Source organism: Hippocampus guttulatus, chromosome 12, assembly GCF_054856545.1.
Source record: "Hippocampus guttulatus isolate MCC_2025c chromosome 12, RoL_Hgut_1.0, whole genome shotgun sequence".
Lineage (NCBI taxonomy): Eukaryota > Metazoa > Chordata > Actinopteri > Syngnathiformes > Syngnathidae > Hippocampus > Hippocampus guttulatus.
This window is the reverse complement of record NC_141272.1, coordinates 7,936,620-7,951,540: the sequence shown is the minus strand read 5'-3', so window position 1 is coordinate 7,951,540 and position 14,921 is coordinate 7,936,620. Positions and strand designations below refer to the sequence as shown.

The following is a 14,921-nucleotide window of genomic DNA, read 5'->3' as shown; positions in this document are numbered from 1 at the left end:
GAAAAGAACTGAAAACCAAAAAGAAAATGCACCCCCTATAGGCCACATTTTCTAATTCGTTTATCCTCGCAAAGGTTGCGGGCGTGCTCGAACCTACTCCAGCTGTCTTCGGGCATTGGGTGGGGTACACCCAAGGCCGGGTCTAGACAGGCATGTAAGCCACAGATCTTGAAGGGGCATTCAATGCTGGTAAACCATGTCTAACTGACAAATTCCCGAAGTTGGATGGGGGTACATTAAACAAGTGCCTGTAGACTGTTACCAACTCCTTAAAAAATATACTTTATTTTCACTGACCTTTGATTTTAAATGTAATATTCATACCATTTTGTTCCATCTCACAGTCCATCTCAGGATTTCTGTTGTGTGGAAAAAAATGTTCATAATCATTCATTCTTACTCACCAGCCTCAATAATGTATGGACATTCCATCTGATGGAAAGTTGCAGGATGCAATCAAAGACTGTTTTTTGTGTTTGATTGCTCGGATCCACTGATCAAACATGTCCACCTCAGAAGAATTGTTCTGACGTTTTGTACATCACAGGATGTGTGATGTGTCTTGGTCAACCCACAACAAGCTTTTTTTTTTTTAAATCAATAAACACAATGCACAACACAGAGAGAAATCTGAGGTTCGGAAAAGTGTCGGAACAAGGTTTTTATGTCACTGATGGTGATATGAGGAAATAAAGCAATTTTAAAAGACAAGGCAAATAAAACAATAATGTGATACCTCTAGGCACAAAAGTGTTGCGTCGATAGCTTCATACTCTGGCAATGGTGGGACACAAATGCAGTGAAACAAACCATAATTTGAATCGTGGTTACTGGGGCACGACGTGGAAGTCTGGTAGCAAGATTGAGCCGAAAGGACACAGATGCTTCCTTTTTTTTGTTTTTTTTTGGTGAACTCTTGTTTCAAAGCATATGTTGCTCCATCATCATCATAACGAGCAGATTTGAAGTCTTACATAGCTTAATTGAAAACTTTACTTCAATTTACTACAAATCTGGCAACTTATATTACGTAATTGCCCCACAGGCCCCATGTTGGGGCCCCGTGTTCTAAATTGTCCATAGATGGGAATGCGAGTATCAATGGTGGTTTGCATGCATGTGCCCTGCGATTGGCTAGCAACCAGTCAAGGGTGTAACATGCCTATTATCCCACAATCTGTTGGGATAGCTTCTACTTAATGAGGATACATAGTAGAGAAACAGCCATAGAGAATACTTTTTTTTAAAAATAGTAGATACTGTATTTGATATTAATTAGGAGCTAAGAAAATGTTTCATTTTCATTCTCCACATAATAGATTCAAAAGACCGGCTGATCCTTAAAAGTCAGTTCAGTTATACATGATGTCATCTGAATGAATAGACTTTTTTATGTCATGTATGATGTTTACTTTAAGCTTTTGCATAATTTCTCGGGTCTGCAGATTTATTTTTAAAAGAGGGAAAAAAAACATCCACTCTGGCCAAAAAGCAGCATTTTAAATAACTGGAAAAATATTTTCAATAATGATTTAATTTCATACATGCAAATATCTGATTGGCAACAATTACCATGAATTACAGACTTCCGATTGCCCCCCCTCCAAAAAAACAAACAATGCCACCTTGTGGTCAAAACACACTAATTGCTCGCACACCAGATTTTCCCACCGGGAAGCATCAGCCCTGGAATGACAAAAAGAACAATGCTTACTGCAGAAAAAGAAGATGATTCGTTCAAGCACATCCTAAGTGCCACAGCTCATACATTTTATCAATGAATACAGCAGCAGTGGCCCCTAACAAGCACCAAAATGACAACCTCATCACACTCCCATTTGGAGCAGTGACGTGGTCTGACCGTGTTTTTGCCAGACTCGGAGAGGAAGCAAGGCAACATTAGACAATGTGACTTGGCTATCTGACCTGTTTGTTTTCCCTTGTGTCATGCCCACGCAAATGTGACTCACGGAGAACTGCACCGATTGACTGGGAGAAAGGCTGCAGAATATGACTGCAAATAGTCACGGAACATAGATAGCAAGATGAGGGTGTGGTGTGTATGCGGGGTTCAAAGTGGCACAGCAGGTGAGACTTGTCTTGCTGCATAGCAGTAAGACAAAACAGGGTGTGGCAGGTGTGGTACGAGTGTTGAGCAGTACTGTATTCTGTTCTGTCTTGAAAAAGAAATGAACATGTTTTTGCAAAAACAAAACAAAACCCTCACCTCATCGCTGCTGCTGCTGCTGCTGGAGGAAGAGGATGAGCTGGAAGTGTTTGACCTGTTCCCATCCTTTTTCTTTCCAGCTTTATGGTCCTTTTTCTTTCCATCCTTGTCTCCACTACTCTTTCCGTCCTTGCTTTTCGTCTTTTTGTCTGATGACTTAGACTTGTCACTGGATTTGTTCTTGCCGCCACTCTGAAATGATGAAAGCATTTAATAAATGTTCACCTCACTTTAAGGCTTACATTATCTGTTCGTATTCTTCAATTTAAGTTGTCAGGAGTGTATAAGTACAGCATGGGTGAGACAGTGTCAAACTAATCTTTATCTACCTGTTGAGACACCACGTTGTAAAAGTCAGTATGAAAACAAATACATATTAAAATCTAAATAAATCTAAATACTGACCCATTAATCGTCCCGTCGCCTATATAGTTACATGGATAGATATCGTTTTATTGTTACTTGAATGAAGTACCTTGTCTTCACTCTTCTTACTCCAAGGCCAGCTGATCTCGTCTGTTTTTGCCTCCGTCTTTGTCATCTTTTCCTCACCGCCGCCCATTGCTATAAAAAACAAAACAAACAAATGTAGCAAAGATCAAGCCTGCATCACAAAATTAACTTCTCTCAAAGTTTCTGTTGAGCATGCAAGCGACAGTCGCAATGTTGTATTTGCTAACAGAAAGATGTAAGAGCTTATTGAACTGAAATCTTACCATCGCTAAGATTGAAACTCATCGTGCCGTCGTGCTCGTCCAAACAACGACAGCGGTGACGGCTAACGAGCACTTAACTGGAAAGAAAAGTCAAAACAACCGCACCTCAAATCACGTGACCCAACCAGGAAGTAAAACCCTCAAGCAGAGCAAACATGTGGGAGGAGTTTCTGTCCACTGTCCTCATTTGAATAGAATTGTGGTATGGAAACAATGTCATCTTTAAAGCAGCATTTTTAGTCAACACATATTGTTCTCTGTGACTTTTGTCACATGTGGTCCTGAAATATTTTTTAAATACTTTTTTTCTCAAAGAATCTGCTTCATCAAATGGATGTATTCATTTTATATACCGTAATTCTTTCCAGTCATTTATAATTGTTTGATAATAACTTTTGAAAAAAACTGTATTGGTAAAGTATTTAAAATTAAAATTTTATTAATTTAAAAATATTACGTTTATTGAATACATATGGGCATTATTATTTCTATTTTTAAAATTAACTAAACTGCATTTTCTTTAACCTCATAAATTGGGGGGAAAAAAATCAGATTTAAAAACGAAATGTTTGATTGTCTTCGGGCCATTCAATTACAGCCCTGTACTTAAAATCATACATGGAGACTTACCATGGTCACCAGTACAGTACATGTTTGAGGTACCGGTTCGACTTATTTCATATTTGATTTTCTTTCTTTTGGTATCGCTAGACTTTGTGCTGGTCGAACAGGTGTTATCTGCTTTTGTGTGCTGTTGTGGGATGGAAGTAGACTTTTGCAAGCCTATCTGCGCGGTGTCCTGCATTTGTATCAGGGCGGTCAAAGTGCAAACCCGAGTACGCCATGCTTGACACTGTGGAAACAAAAAGGCAGAAAAGCCCAGTGAGGCGTGGCGCGTCTATCAAATTCACAAACACGCTGAATTAGTACCTTGCCCCGGCACGGAAATGATGAAAAGTGCATTTTTGTGCTGAGCAGACACTACTTTCTGTTATGACATTGTCGGATGACTCAAGGCTGAGGCAGCTCTGTGCACCGAAACGCCCAAATGGGTGCAACACAGCCCAAAGACGTGAGACTAGACTTGCGCGTGCACAAAAAATGAAGTTATGCCTGTTTTTAAACAGAGTACATGGAACCATTCCACGAAAATAAGGCCCTACATACACTGCATGCTGGTGTCTGCCTTTTCGTTTTGAGAAAATGTGAACAGTAAACCTTACAGTTATCCTTATAAATACCTTTTTCAACCATGTCATCTGTCAGAAGGTCAGCTCACCCTGATCGCATATTGAGATCTTTATTACTTATCGACCCTTCAAAGAGTGTAGAAACAAAGGTCACCGCACCATTATTATCTATGTATCAAAAAAGTCTTTCAGGACATTAGGTAGGTGTTAACATCTTTAGCATCGTTTCAAATACACACTTTGCCCAAGATTATCAAAAAAGAGATAATGCGGCTTTAAGTGGAAATATTAATGGTGAATTGTTTGCCAAGTCCCCCTACTTTAGACCAGGCACCGCACCAGGAATTTTTCTCTTTCAGGGCTAACGGGGAGCTCTATCGAGATGTGTGTGTGTGTGTTTGTGTGTGTGAATGATGCTCACGGACAGAGTACACAAAATACAATTTTGTTGTTTTATTCCCTGAAGCAAACATTGAATAATTTCATTTGATCCATATATATATATATATATATATATATATATATATATATATATATATACACACACATATATATTTCCCATCAAACCCCATCAAATCATCTTTTTTTCAGCACAATGATTCCACAGCAAACACACGTTTCCTTTGATTCAGTATTAGACGTCTTATCAGACTCTCATCGGGTGATATATCGTTGAAGCACTTTTCAATTTCCCCTCATATATCGTCATCTGTGAATAGTTTGGACATCTCATCACTTGTAAGACCGAGTACTTCTGTATAGACCAGTAGAGCTGAGGTGTGGGGTGGAACGGGCCCCTGCATCCCTGTACCGAAATGTACTCCCCATCAATGACTCCATGGGGCTTAAGGGTCTGCGAACGGGTGGCCGAGCTCCGTCAACAGTTGTGGTCACTGCTGGATTGGAGAGTGAGGTGGGTGGAAGGTTCAGAGGATCCAGGTTTACAACAGGTTTGGAGGGAAGCAATGGAAATGTGATAACGGGAGCACCGCCGGGCTTGGAGTTTCTGCTAAAGGCCGAGTATCCACTCGTACCCGGGTCAGACACTTGCATTTGTGGATCACCACTTTGCCCGACAACAGGACTTTTCTGTCATGAAAAAGGAGGAAGAAATGATGAGGAGGAAAGTAGCGCTGAATCATTTGTGCTCTTATACACTGCTAATCACAACAGCACCAACCACATCATTAATTTTGCAGACTACAAGAAGTGGCGGGACTGATTGCCAATAATAAAGATGCCAACTACAGGAAGAAGCTGGGCCAACTGGTGCAGGTTTAAAAACTAAACCAGATTGGCGTCAACGTTAGGAGGCCATTGGCGGTGATGTGGAGATGGTAAGCCGCACCAAGTTTCTGTGGATGCACGTCTTACAGGAACAAGAGCTCAGGCTCGCTTCGACTTCCTGTGAAAACTGATTAATGCATGAGTCCCACCTACCAATGTGGTTCTTCTTGCAAGGTATCATTTACACCCAAATCGGGTGAACGGTGTTGGAATTACAACACTTTGTACAACATGACTTCCACTTTTTAAGTGGCCAAAATTAATGGGACAATTGGCTGTTACGTGGGTATGTATGGCTGCCGATGGAACAGGTTCCCTTGTATTAATTGAGAATGCGACTGCTGACGATTCATTTCAAAATCATTTGAAGAACCTAAAAGATGCGTTGATGTCCGAATATTTATGGCCAAACTTTAGCTCAGGGAGCACCGTCCATAAATAGCAAAGATATTTTCTATAAATATGGAGGGCTTACAGTCTTGTATATTGACTTACATTCTCCTTTTTCTTCTTTTGTTTCTTGACCTTTTTGTTTTCCTTGTCACTGTCACTGGAACTTGAGGAACTGGAACTTGATGAACTGGAGCTTGAATGCTGAACATATAGAAGAATGCCACAGTTTGTAAAAGAAAGCAGAAGCACCCACAGAATCATTCATCCATCCATTTTGGCTGACGACACCCCGGGACAGTCACCCACGGCACGTATCACTGAACTGACCTTTTTCTTCTTCTTGTCCTTCTTCTTTTTCTTCTTCTTGTCTTTCTTCTTTTTCTTCTTATCACTACCAGAACGATCTGAATGCTTGGATGCAAATGCAACAATGTGGTGAGCACCCTGCGGTGTTTTTATTGTGTGTTCACAACATCCCACATAGAATTTATTGTGTGATGTCCTCGCTTGATTTTCTGTTCTGGTGCATTATTTCCAATGTTCTTAGTGTCATTGATGTTATCGTGAATTGACGTTTTTTTCAGAGGCGGTCTTTGAACGCCTCTCGAGCCGAACGGCAGAAGAGAAGGCACATAGTTCGACACAGACGTGGCTGTATTTGTTCAGAGTGTTAAAAGCATTAATAAAGTGTACATTTAAAAAAAACAACACTGCAGCTCTCCTTATTTGGGAGCTGCAACATACGTAGTTTAAAAAAAAAGAAATTCTTTTCCGTTTACCATCCACAGAATTTGGTGCATACAACGTATGATTAGTGGTACCAGTCAATTCTAGACCAAGTCTGAAAAGACGTTGAAAAACGTCTTTGGGAGTGAATGAGTTAATAACTAGACTGCTATGTATCTTTTGTAAGAAGACTTATCGCATTTAGCGCTCCATTAATTCTACTTTATTTTAGTCACGCTTTCATGTTGGCTCACCTTCTTTTTCTTCCCCTTTTTCTTCTTCTTTTTATCCTTTTTCTTCTTTTTCTAAAGAGATGACGTGTGATTGAAGGTCTGGAAAAAGTATCAATACGATCGTGAAGAGCGCACTTTCTCACCTTGCCACTCTCACTATCCGAGGAGGAGGAAGAGGAGGAGGAGGAGGAGGAAGAAGAAGAGCTCTCATCAGAGGAGCTGGCCTTCTAATGACAAAATAAATACAGCACACATCCCAGAGGATGATTAAAACCTGCTGTGAATAGATACAGGATTACGAACAAATGTTTATGTGTCCCAGGGGACTCCATTAATAGAAGAATCCAGTTTTACTCAATTTACCTTCTTCTTTTTCTTCTTCTTCTTCTTTTTCTTCTTTTTCTTCTTGCCATCGTCACTGTCAGATGAAGAGGAGGAGGAGGAGGAGGAGGAAGAACTGGAGTCCTAATTCGGAGATGGGGAGAATTACAAAATGTGACTACTGAACACAAAACCTCTCCTGGATTATACAAGTAAAACAAAAAAGCAAACCTTCTTTTTCTTCTTCTTCTTCAACTTCTTCTTCTTCTTCTTTTTCTTTTCATCCTCACTGTCGGATGAGGAAGAGGAAGAAGAAGAACTGGAGTCCTGTGAGGATGATTTTTAGAAACAGGCTTTATATACAAGAAATAATGATAATAATAATAATAAACCAAAAGACATTGCTACAACATTACCAAAACAATCAAACGCAATCCACGGAGCAATCGAGAGGATGTCAGAAAACAGTGACTACAGAATTCACAGCACACACACAAATACTGTAGCGGATGATACAAGAGGGACAAAACCAAACCTTCTTTTTCTTTTTCTTCTTCTTCTTTTTCTTCTTCTTATCATCATCACTGTCAGAGGAGGAGGAGGAGGATGACGACGAAGAAGAACTGGAATCCTGTTAATACAGTTAAGTATAAATCAGTGTCATAAACCAACCCACGGTGAATAAAATAAAATAGATATTAGAAGGATAACATGCCTTCTTTTTCTTCTTCTTCTTCTTTTTCTTCTTCTTCTTCTTCTTCTTCTTCTTCTTCTCATCATCACTCTCTGAGGAAGAGCTGTCAGAAGATGAAGAAGAGGAGGAGCTGGAAGAATCCTAAACATGAAATCAAACAAATAAGTTATTGACAGCAATTAGCAACAATAGGCGTCTCTTACGTGAGATCATTTACTCATTTCATATAAACTCGCATTACTTAAATGCAGCATGCCTGCATATTCTCATGAGATCTAAGACAAGAGCTCAATCAACAAGATCTGCGTTAACAAAGAATAATAATTGTTCGGTGCACCTGATATGTGACAATTGAATCCTGTTAAATGTTGTGATTAAAATCTATACAGTGTACTGTATTTTCTTTCTGTGGTTGTACACTTGGGTCAAAAATAACCCAAATGGAGTTAAAAAGGGGCCGATGTACCCGGCAAATTTGTGGATTATTCATTCAACCCAAAAAGTTGGGTCAAATGAATAGCCCACAAAACGGCTCAAAGACTTGCTTTATACAAATCAACTTAATCGATTGGGTTCAATAAATAAGGCCAATACACAAATTTGGGTCATTTATAACCCAACTGCTTTTAGAATGTACCTTCTTCTTCTTTTTCTTTTTCTTCTTCTTCTTCTTCTTGTCTTTTTCATCATCACTGTCCGAAGATGAACCAGAATCCTATTAGGGAAAAAAAAGCCATCAGTCCGAAACTCGTTTGATTCTTGATTCATTCACATGCGCACACCATGATCACCTTTTCCTTCTTCTTCTTCAGCTTCTTTTTCTTCTTCATCTGGTTCTCGTCCCCTCCGTCTCGCTCATCGTCACTCAGGTGGCCCTCCTCGGTGCAGCCCAGCAATGACTCTGCGTTCAAGAGTTAGCATGTTGTCGCTCAACTGTCCAAAAACCTGAACTGCAACATGACGTGCTGAAATTCACACTTACCACCTGGTAAGTACTGGTAGGTAACAAATGGATCTTCTGCTGCTTTATGCTATAAAACACACATGCACCAATTTTTTTTTTTTTTTTTAAATCCATGTTTATCTAATGTTTAGGCGAATGGCATATTGTAGGTGATGTTCGTGTGAGTGTGTCACCTTGTCATCATCATTATCTTTGGTTGCGTCTCCAACAGCATTTTTCTGAGTAATATCAACTCCTGCGGAGAATCAAAATATGAGCATCAAGGGAAAAAAAAAAAGGTTTGGCTGCAATAATTATTAGTATCAAAAAAAGTGGACACACTTACCTGCAGGTGACAGTGATTCTTTCGCGTCCTTCTGTGAATAACAATCAATATATTTCTTCAATTCTTTCTTGGATTTTGTCTGCATTTTTTACACACATAAGGAAAACAACAAAAGTAATGTACCTTTTTTGTGTCTTTCTTTTTATCCTTTTTCTTCTTTTTCTTGTCATCATCACTGTCAGAGGATGAGGAAGAGGAAGAGGAAGAAGATGAGGATGAGGAGGAGGAGGAGGAACTGGAATCCTGTAAAAGACAAACCGTAACAATTATCGATGTTTTATTTTCATGATTTATAAAATAGACAAAAATCAATCGTGCATATCATAATCACACCACCTTCTTTTTCTTCTTCTTCTTCTTTTTCTTCTTCTTTTTCTTTTCATCTTCACTATCAGAGGAAGAACTGTCAGATGAAGAGGATGAGGAATGCTGTGAAGAAAAGCAGAAAATAAATATTGATTGATGTCAACACACTATTTATTTCTTGACTTCATTTATGAATGTTTTTTTTAGCCCAAATAATACTTCAATTGACATATCTCTACCTTCTTGTCTTTCTTCTTTTTCTTCTTCTTGTCTTTCTTCTTCTTCTTCTTTTTCTCCTTTTTCTTCTTCTTCTTCTTGTCACTGTCAGATGAAGCGGAGTCCTGGGAAATGAGGGTGGGGAAGTCGTATCAATGAAATTGATTTGTCTTAATACGAGTTCATTTTTATATTAAATGTTGATACAACATTTTTACATTGATCTCCGTTGTGCACACGTTGTTGAATTCATGAATTTTACTGTTAGCCAATAAACATTCCAGACAACCTGCAACATCAAACAAGAATCACATATACCTCATATACCCTTACCGCAGTTGTTTATTCCAACCTGGGTTGGACAAACATTTTTTATAACTTCACCAAAGACACAAGGTTAATATAATACCAACTTTTTGATAGCCTCCCTTTGCTACTGTCAAAAAAAGGTGATGAAAACTTGACATTTTTAGAAGTCGATCTCCACATTATCACAAGTAACTATAGTGACGCCTACTTGAAAATCCCTTTGTTTTTGGAATACACTTAACGCACAACCAAACATTTTTCGGCTGCTATTTCCAACTTCTTGTTACTGCATCCAATCAGACTCGATTAAGTCCCTGAAGAACAACTAAAAGTAGTCGGAGGGTTTGCCATTGTCTGCCAAGATCTTAACATGAAGAAATTGCAGCATTGGATCGAAATCAATGATAAAAGTAAGAAAAAGCACAGGGCCAAATAGGGATCCTTGAGGAACACTCGAGGCGAACAGATTCTGAATTTGTATTTCCAAGTGTGAATAACTTTTTCTGCCCAAAGAGGTGTGCCTGAAGCCATTCAAGCTGTTTAGGAGGAATGCCACACGATGCAAGAGCTTTGCATGAGACACAACATTGAATGTTTTACTAAATTAAATGCATCAACACATTCGCTACTATCAATAGCATTGCTCCAATCATTCAGTGTGCCGAAAAGCTACGGTGTACCTTGCTCTTTGTCTTCTTGTCCTCCTTCTCCTTTTTGTCATTGTCATCATTGGATAAGCTGGAAACCTGAAACAAGACAGCAGAATTTGGACAATCCTATATGATGTTGCGTCCAAGTATTTATGATTCTCTTTAAAGTAGATCCAGATGACTAGTTATGAAATGTAACAATTCCATACCAAAATGGGCATGTTTCAAATAAAAGCTTATTTGTCTTTCTCTCTCACCTGTTTTAACTCCGTGTACCCAGGAACTCCCATTTGTTCGTCTATATAAACACAGATGAACATGGACAATTAATTTTAGTGGAAAACACATCATTGCTGCTGATTATCGTTTGATGTTCATTGAATCTGCTTTGTGACCAAATTAGCCGATGCACGGGGTGGGAGGCAGAAACACCCAGTGAGGTGTACGGCGTCTACCAAATTCACAAACATGCTGAATTAGTCCATAGCCTCAGCACAAAAGTGGCAAAGCGCCCCTTTTTAAGCTGAGCGCAGAATCTTTTTTGTTCCCAAATTGTCAGATGACTCAGGGGTGAGGCAACGCGTTGTGCCAAAACGCCCAAATGGGCACAACACAGCCCAGACTAGATTTATGCTGGCATGAAAAAGAAGTTATGCCAGTTTTTGCGGCGGGCAAACGGTCTACCAAAATTGGTCCCATAAGAACAACTTGTTCAGCCATTTTGCATGTAAAGACTTAAACAATGAATGAATGCCAAAATGCGGTGGGGTGCGAGACAATTCAACATTGACCCTCAATTTTGATCAACGTGCCTTTAGCAATTGATAATGTTGAAAACAGCAGAGAATTGCACGAATTTGTACGGATGCGGCAATGCATTTGCAACTTGATTCAAGAAATGAGAAACTGCATTTTTGATGAGGGGCAAATGATATTGTGATGTGAAAATTGCACAAGCAGTTTTGAGAAATTCAATTCTGGTCTGAGAAATCGACAAAGTACCAAACACAACTAAGTCAAACTCTAAGACAAAGCACAAACCTGGGGAAATACATATATTACAATATTCCACCTACCAGTTGGTGCTACGATCAACCGGTCCCACATGTACTCATTCACCACTTTCTTCTTCTTCTTCTCCTTTTTCTTTTTCTTTTTCTTGTCATCCTTCAAGATAATAATGCAATATACTGTAATTACATATCTACCCATGTATCTATATAGTTTAACAGACGTATACACCGTATATCGATAGAGCTCTCTCTCTCTCTCTCTTTCTCCCAATATGTGTGTGTGTGTGTGTAATATTATAACCCATTACCTTTGTCAACTGGTTTTCAGTTCAATTCTGCATCCATTTCAAAATCCCCCTGTTTGCGTTTAAGTGCATCCACAACCTCACCCCTGCCCCCCCCTTACCGACCTGATCTTTTTTTTTTTTTTTGCATGTTTTCAAAAATATCATGCATGTCCTTAATTCAGTTGCATACACAATAAACCGAAGTATGTCAGTATGTGAATGAGCACCTGTTTTGTTCATTCTGGGCTGGTCCAAAAAAAAAAAAAAAAAAAGAAATATTGGAAACCAGTTCATTGTTACAACATGTCTGTTTTATACATTCCATATGGGCGTGTGCGCCCTGCCTTCAATCAGATACCTCCTGCACACAGACGCACGACCTTAGGGCCTCTGCCGACTTTCTCATACTTTAATGCTTCACAGTCTACGCAATCCAAACCTTGAGGTTGTACTACCTTTCTGGAATGCAAAGATTTTGCTTTGCAGCCCCCCAGCCCTCCCACACACATAAACTGTCTTCCCGTCTTTTCCAAGAGCAAACTGCTTTCAGAGATCTTTTTTTTTTTTGGGGGGGGGAGTATAAATAAAGCTGCCCGAAAAGTTTCCACTCACCAGAAGCATAGTTGTGGATGGTAAGCTGAATGCATATTTAGAGTAGTTAATCTGTCACATCAACAAACCACACAAGCTCACTCATCGCAATCGTTTGGATTTCATCTGCATAAGATGAGAGCTGTGCCCCTGGCTGCGGATTTTGAAATGCAGTCTTTCTGCAAAGATGTTGTGTTTGCCCGACTTGGCTGGAGGGGAACTGTTTGGTTCTGAACCACCTGTGATGACAACATCTGGCGACAGACATGCCGAAGCAATATTTGAACTCGCAGATGATCTAACTTACCTCACTCTCGCTGTCTGAAGAGCTGCTGGAAGAGGAGGAGGAAGAAGAGGAGGAAGAGGAGGAGGAAGAGGAACTGGAATCCTGTAAAAAGAGTGAAGAGTGATGGTTTTTTTTAACAGATTTATTTCATTTTTTAATTCATCCACGTCAATGAGATCTTTGACATTGCTGCGTGGTGTAAAAAGGGAAGGGCTCCTGATGCACTTGGCAAACATACAAACAGGTACTGTACATGCCCACCCATTGCAGCTATGTAGACAGCCTATTGTACTCATCACAAAGTGCAATTGCTCGGTTTTTTACAAACACATTAATCACAGGCCTGACCAGTTTGGTCGAGTGCAGCCAGGAGCGTACAGTATTTACTCGGTCCAAGGTAAGGCGCACCCTGAGGAGGCTATAAAAGGCCTGGGTTACTGCCCCATAAAATACACTGTCATTTTAAAAGCAATGGTATGATTATATTTGATATTTCTTTTTAAAAAGCTTACATATGTGGGATGTAGAAAAAAAATTACATCTTCATTAACTGTTTGCGGAAAAAATTCAAATTAATTTCACCTCCATTGCAATACACTTTTTTTTTTAGATGCAGGTAATTACTAATCACTGAAAAGTGAGTGTGTTCTTCGTTGTACCACTCGTCCACAAGATTTTTTAGAAATCAGATGAATAGTTTCGGCGTAATCTTTTCGAAACTTAATCTGCACGATAGAGATAAGAATGATCTCAAGCCACATACTTTCTTTTTCCTCTTCTTCTTCAGTTTCTTCTTCTTCTTTTCCATCTTGCATTTATCCTCACTGTCAGAGGATGATGAAGAACTGTCATATGAGTATGGGGCCTGAAAACCAACCAACAAACAAAAAAAATCACATACTTGTCACTGTTTGTTACAATCAACCAACTGATTCTGTATGAATACTTACCGGGCAAACTGTAGTTTCTGCAGGTTGTTTTTTGTCATCATCATGCTGCTCTATTTCTACAGGCTCTATTTCCTCAATGACTGACCCCAACCGAACAGGAGGGATGGCCGCTGGTTCCTCCACACTTGCAGCTCCACGAGGAGCTATGGGACACACAACAGGTCATATCACATCAGCACCAATTCAGATGGGCTCTGGAATTTACATTTTCACTTGTCCACATATGGAAGTTGCATCAAGCAATTAAAAGTGCACCACTTTTATGGAATTTCTCATACTTCCGTAATTGAGAGCTGTTCTTTTAACCCTTTCGTGCACCCTGGAACCCGATAACATGATAAGCTCTCCACTGTAGTAACCCCTGTCCATGAAAGTGTTAACCAGCACTATTTAATGCTTAAATCAACACGCTGTTCACTGAAAAGTGAAAGGCTTCCGCATGCCATTCGCAATAAACTTCAAGAATGACCTTATTACAGTATGAACATAATCTTGTAGTGCGCCACACCCCTCACAACAGACGAAATGCCCAATGTCCTGTGTAACTCTGCAATAAAGTGTCATGATTACTCCTGAAATAATTACAGACATATTTCAAAAACAGAGGAGTTTTACATGTTTCCAAAGAGTGTAACCGAAGTATGAGCTAAAAAAAATATTGCCAGTTTAAAGAATGTCAATTGAATTAGCTAACCTGGAGTGAGAGGGAACTCCATTGACGTCCACCCTTCTCCTCTGCCGAGGAAACCTCAGAAACACACCCTCAGTCCAGGTTTGAGAATGTAGGTGAGTGAAGACTACATGAATGATAGGGCTGGGTTGTAAAGTATGTGCTAATTTGGGTCTGGCAAGAAACATTTCAAAATAAATGAAAGTTGAACCAATTATAATTCTAAAAATATCAAGAAAGTTAAAACACAGCGGACCAAAAAATGTATTTAAAGAGCTATATTTCCTGTGTGCATTAAAACATGACTGATATGTATTTCAAGGATTAAATGCTTAGTGTCTGCCTTTATTTTGAAAACCGTAAAAAAAACATTTACCTGTACAAACAGGTAATGCTTGTTCCGCTACCCGTAGTGACAAGTTTGTTGCTGTCGGAATCAGGAAATGTTGCTTATGAAAGAGACAAAACAGTACGACGTGGTTTCTTAGCTACATAACACATTAGACGTGATACACACTCAGGTTGTGCATTAATTTGGAGCATATATGTCGCATCCGGTCATCTCAT

At 39.4% G+C, this 14,921-nt stretch overlaps 2 protein-coding genes across 5 annotated transcripts; both read right to left on the bottom strand.

Annotated features, from left to right (window-relative positions):
* Positions 1–1,516: 1,516 nt before the first annotated feature.
* On the bottom strand, positions 1,517–3,097 carry LOC147197191 (uncharacterized). Its single transcript, XM_086126275.1, has 4 exons — positions 2,944–3,097; positions 2,703–2,791; positions 2,228–2,419; positions 1,517–1,686 (listed from the first exon to the last, which is right to left on the bottom strand). The coding sequence occupies exons 1-4, from the start codon at positions 2,963–2,965 to the stop codon at positions 1,681–1,683; spliced, it is 309 nt and encodes a 102-aa protein (XP_085982401.1). The 5' UTR covers positions 2,966–3,097; the 3' UTR covers positions 1,517–1,680.
* A 1,474-nt stretch (positions 3,098–4,571) lies between these two features.
* On the bottom strand, positions 4,572–14,529 carry LOC147197190 (uncharacterized). Of its 4 annotated transcripts, none has more exons than XM_086126008.1 (24): positions 14,379–14,529; positions 13,685–13,827; positions 13,498–13,599; positions 12,756–12,836; positions 11,634–11,724; positions 10,815–10,855; positions 10,588–10,653; positions 9,622–9,723; positions 9,413–9,505; positions 9,200–9,319; positions 9,077–9,107; positions 8,925–8,986; positions 8,770–8,818; positions 8,579–8,688; positions 8,425–8,502; positions 7,809–7,928; positions 7,629–7,724; positions 7,325–7,420; positions 7,136–7,237; positions 6,916–6,999; positions 6,794–6,844; positions 6,141–6,224; positions 5,916–6,014; positions 4,572–5,222 (listed from the first exon to the last, which is right to left on the bottom strand). In XM_086126008.1, the coding sequence occupies exons 1-24, from the start codon at positions 14,398–14,400 to the stop codon at positions 4,866–4,868; spliced, it is 2,280 nt and encodes a 759-aa protein (XP_085982134.1). In that variant the 5' UTR covers positions 14,401–14,529; the 3' UTR covers positions 4,572–4,865. The 4 variants fall into 4 exon arrangements, with proteins under 4 accessions (XP_085982134.1, XP_085982135.1, XP_085982136.1 ...); XM_086126009.1 differs by having other exon boundaries at positions 6,916–6,996; XM_086126010.1 differs by lacking the exons at positions 7,136–7,237; positions 7,325–7,420; positions 7,629–7,724 and having other exon boundaries at positions 6,916–7,001; positions 7,826–7,928.
* Between the last annotated feature and the right edge of the window lie 392 nt (positions 14,530–14,921).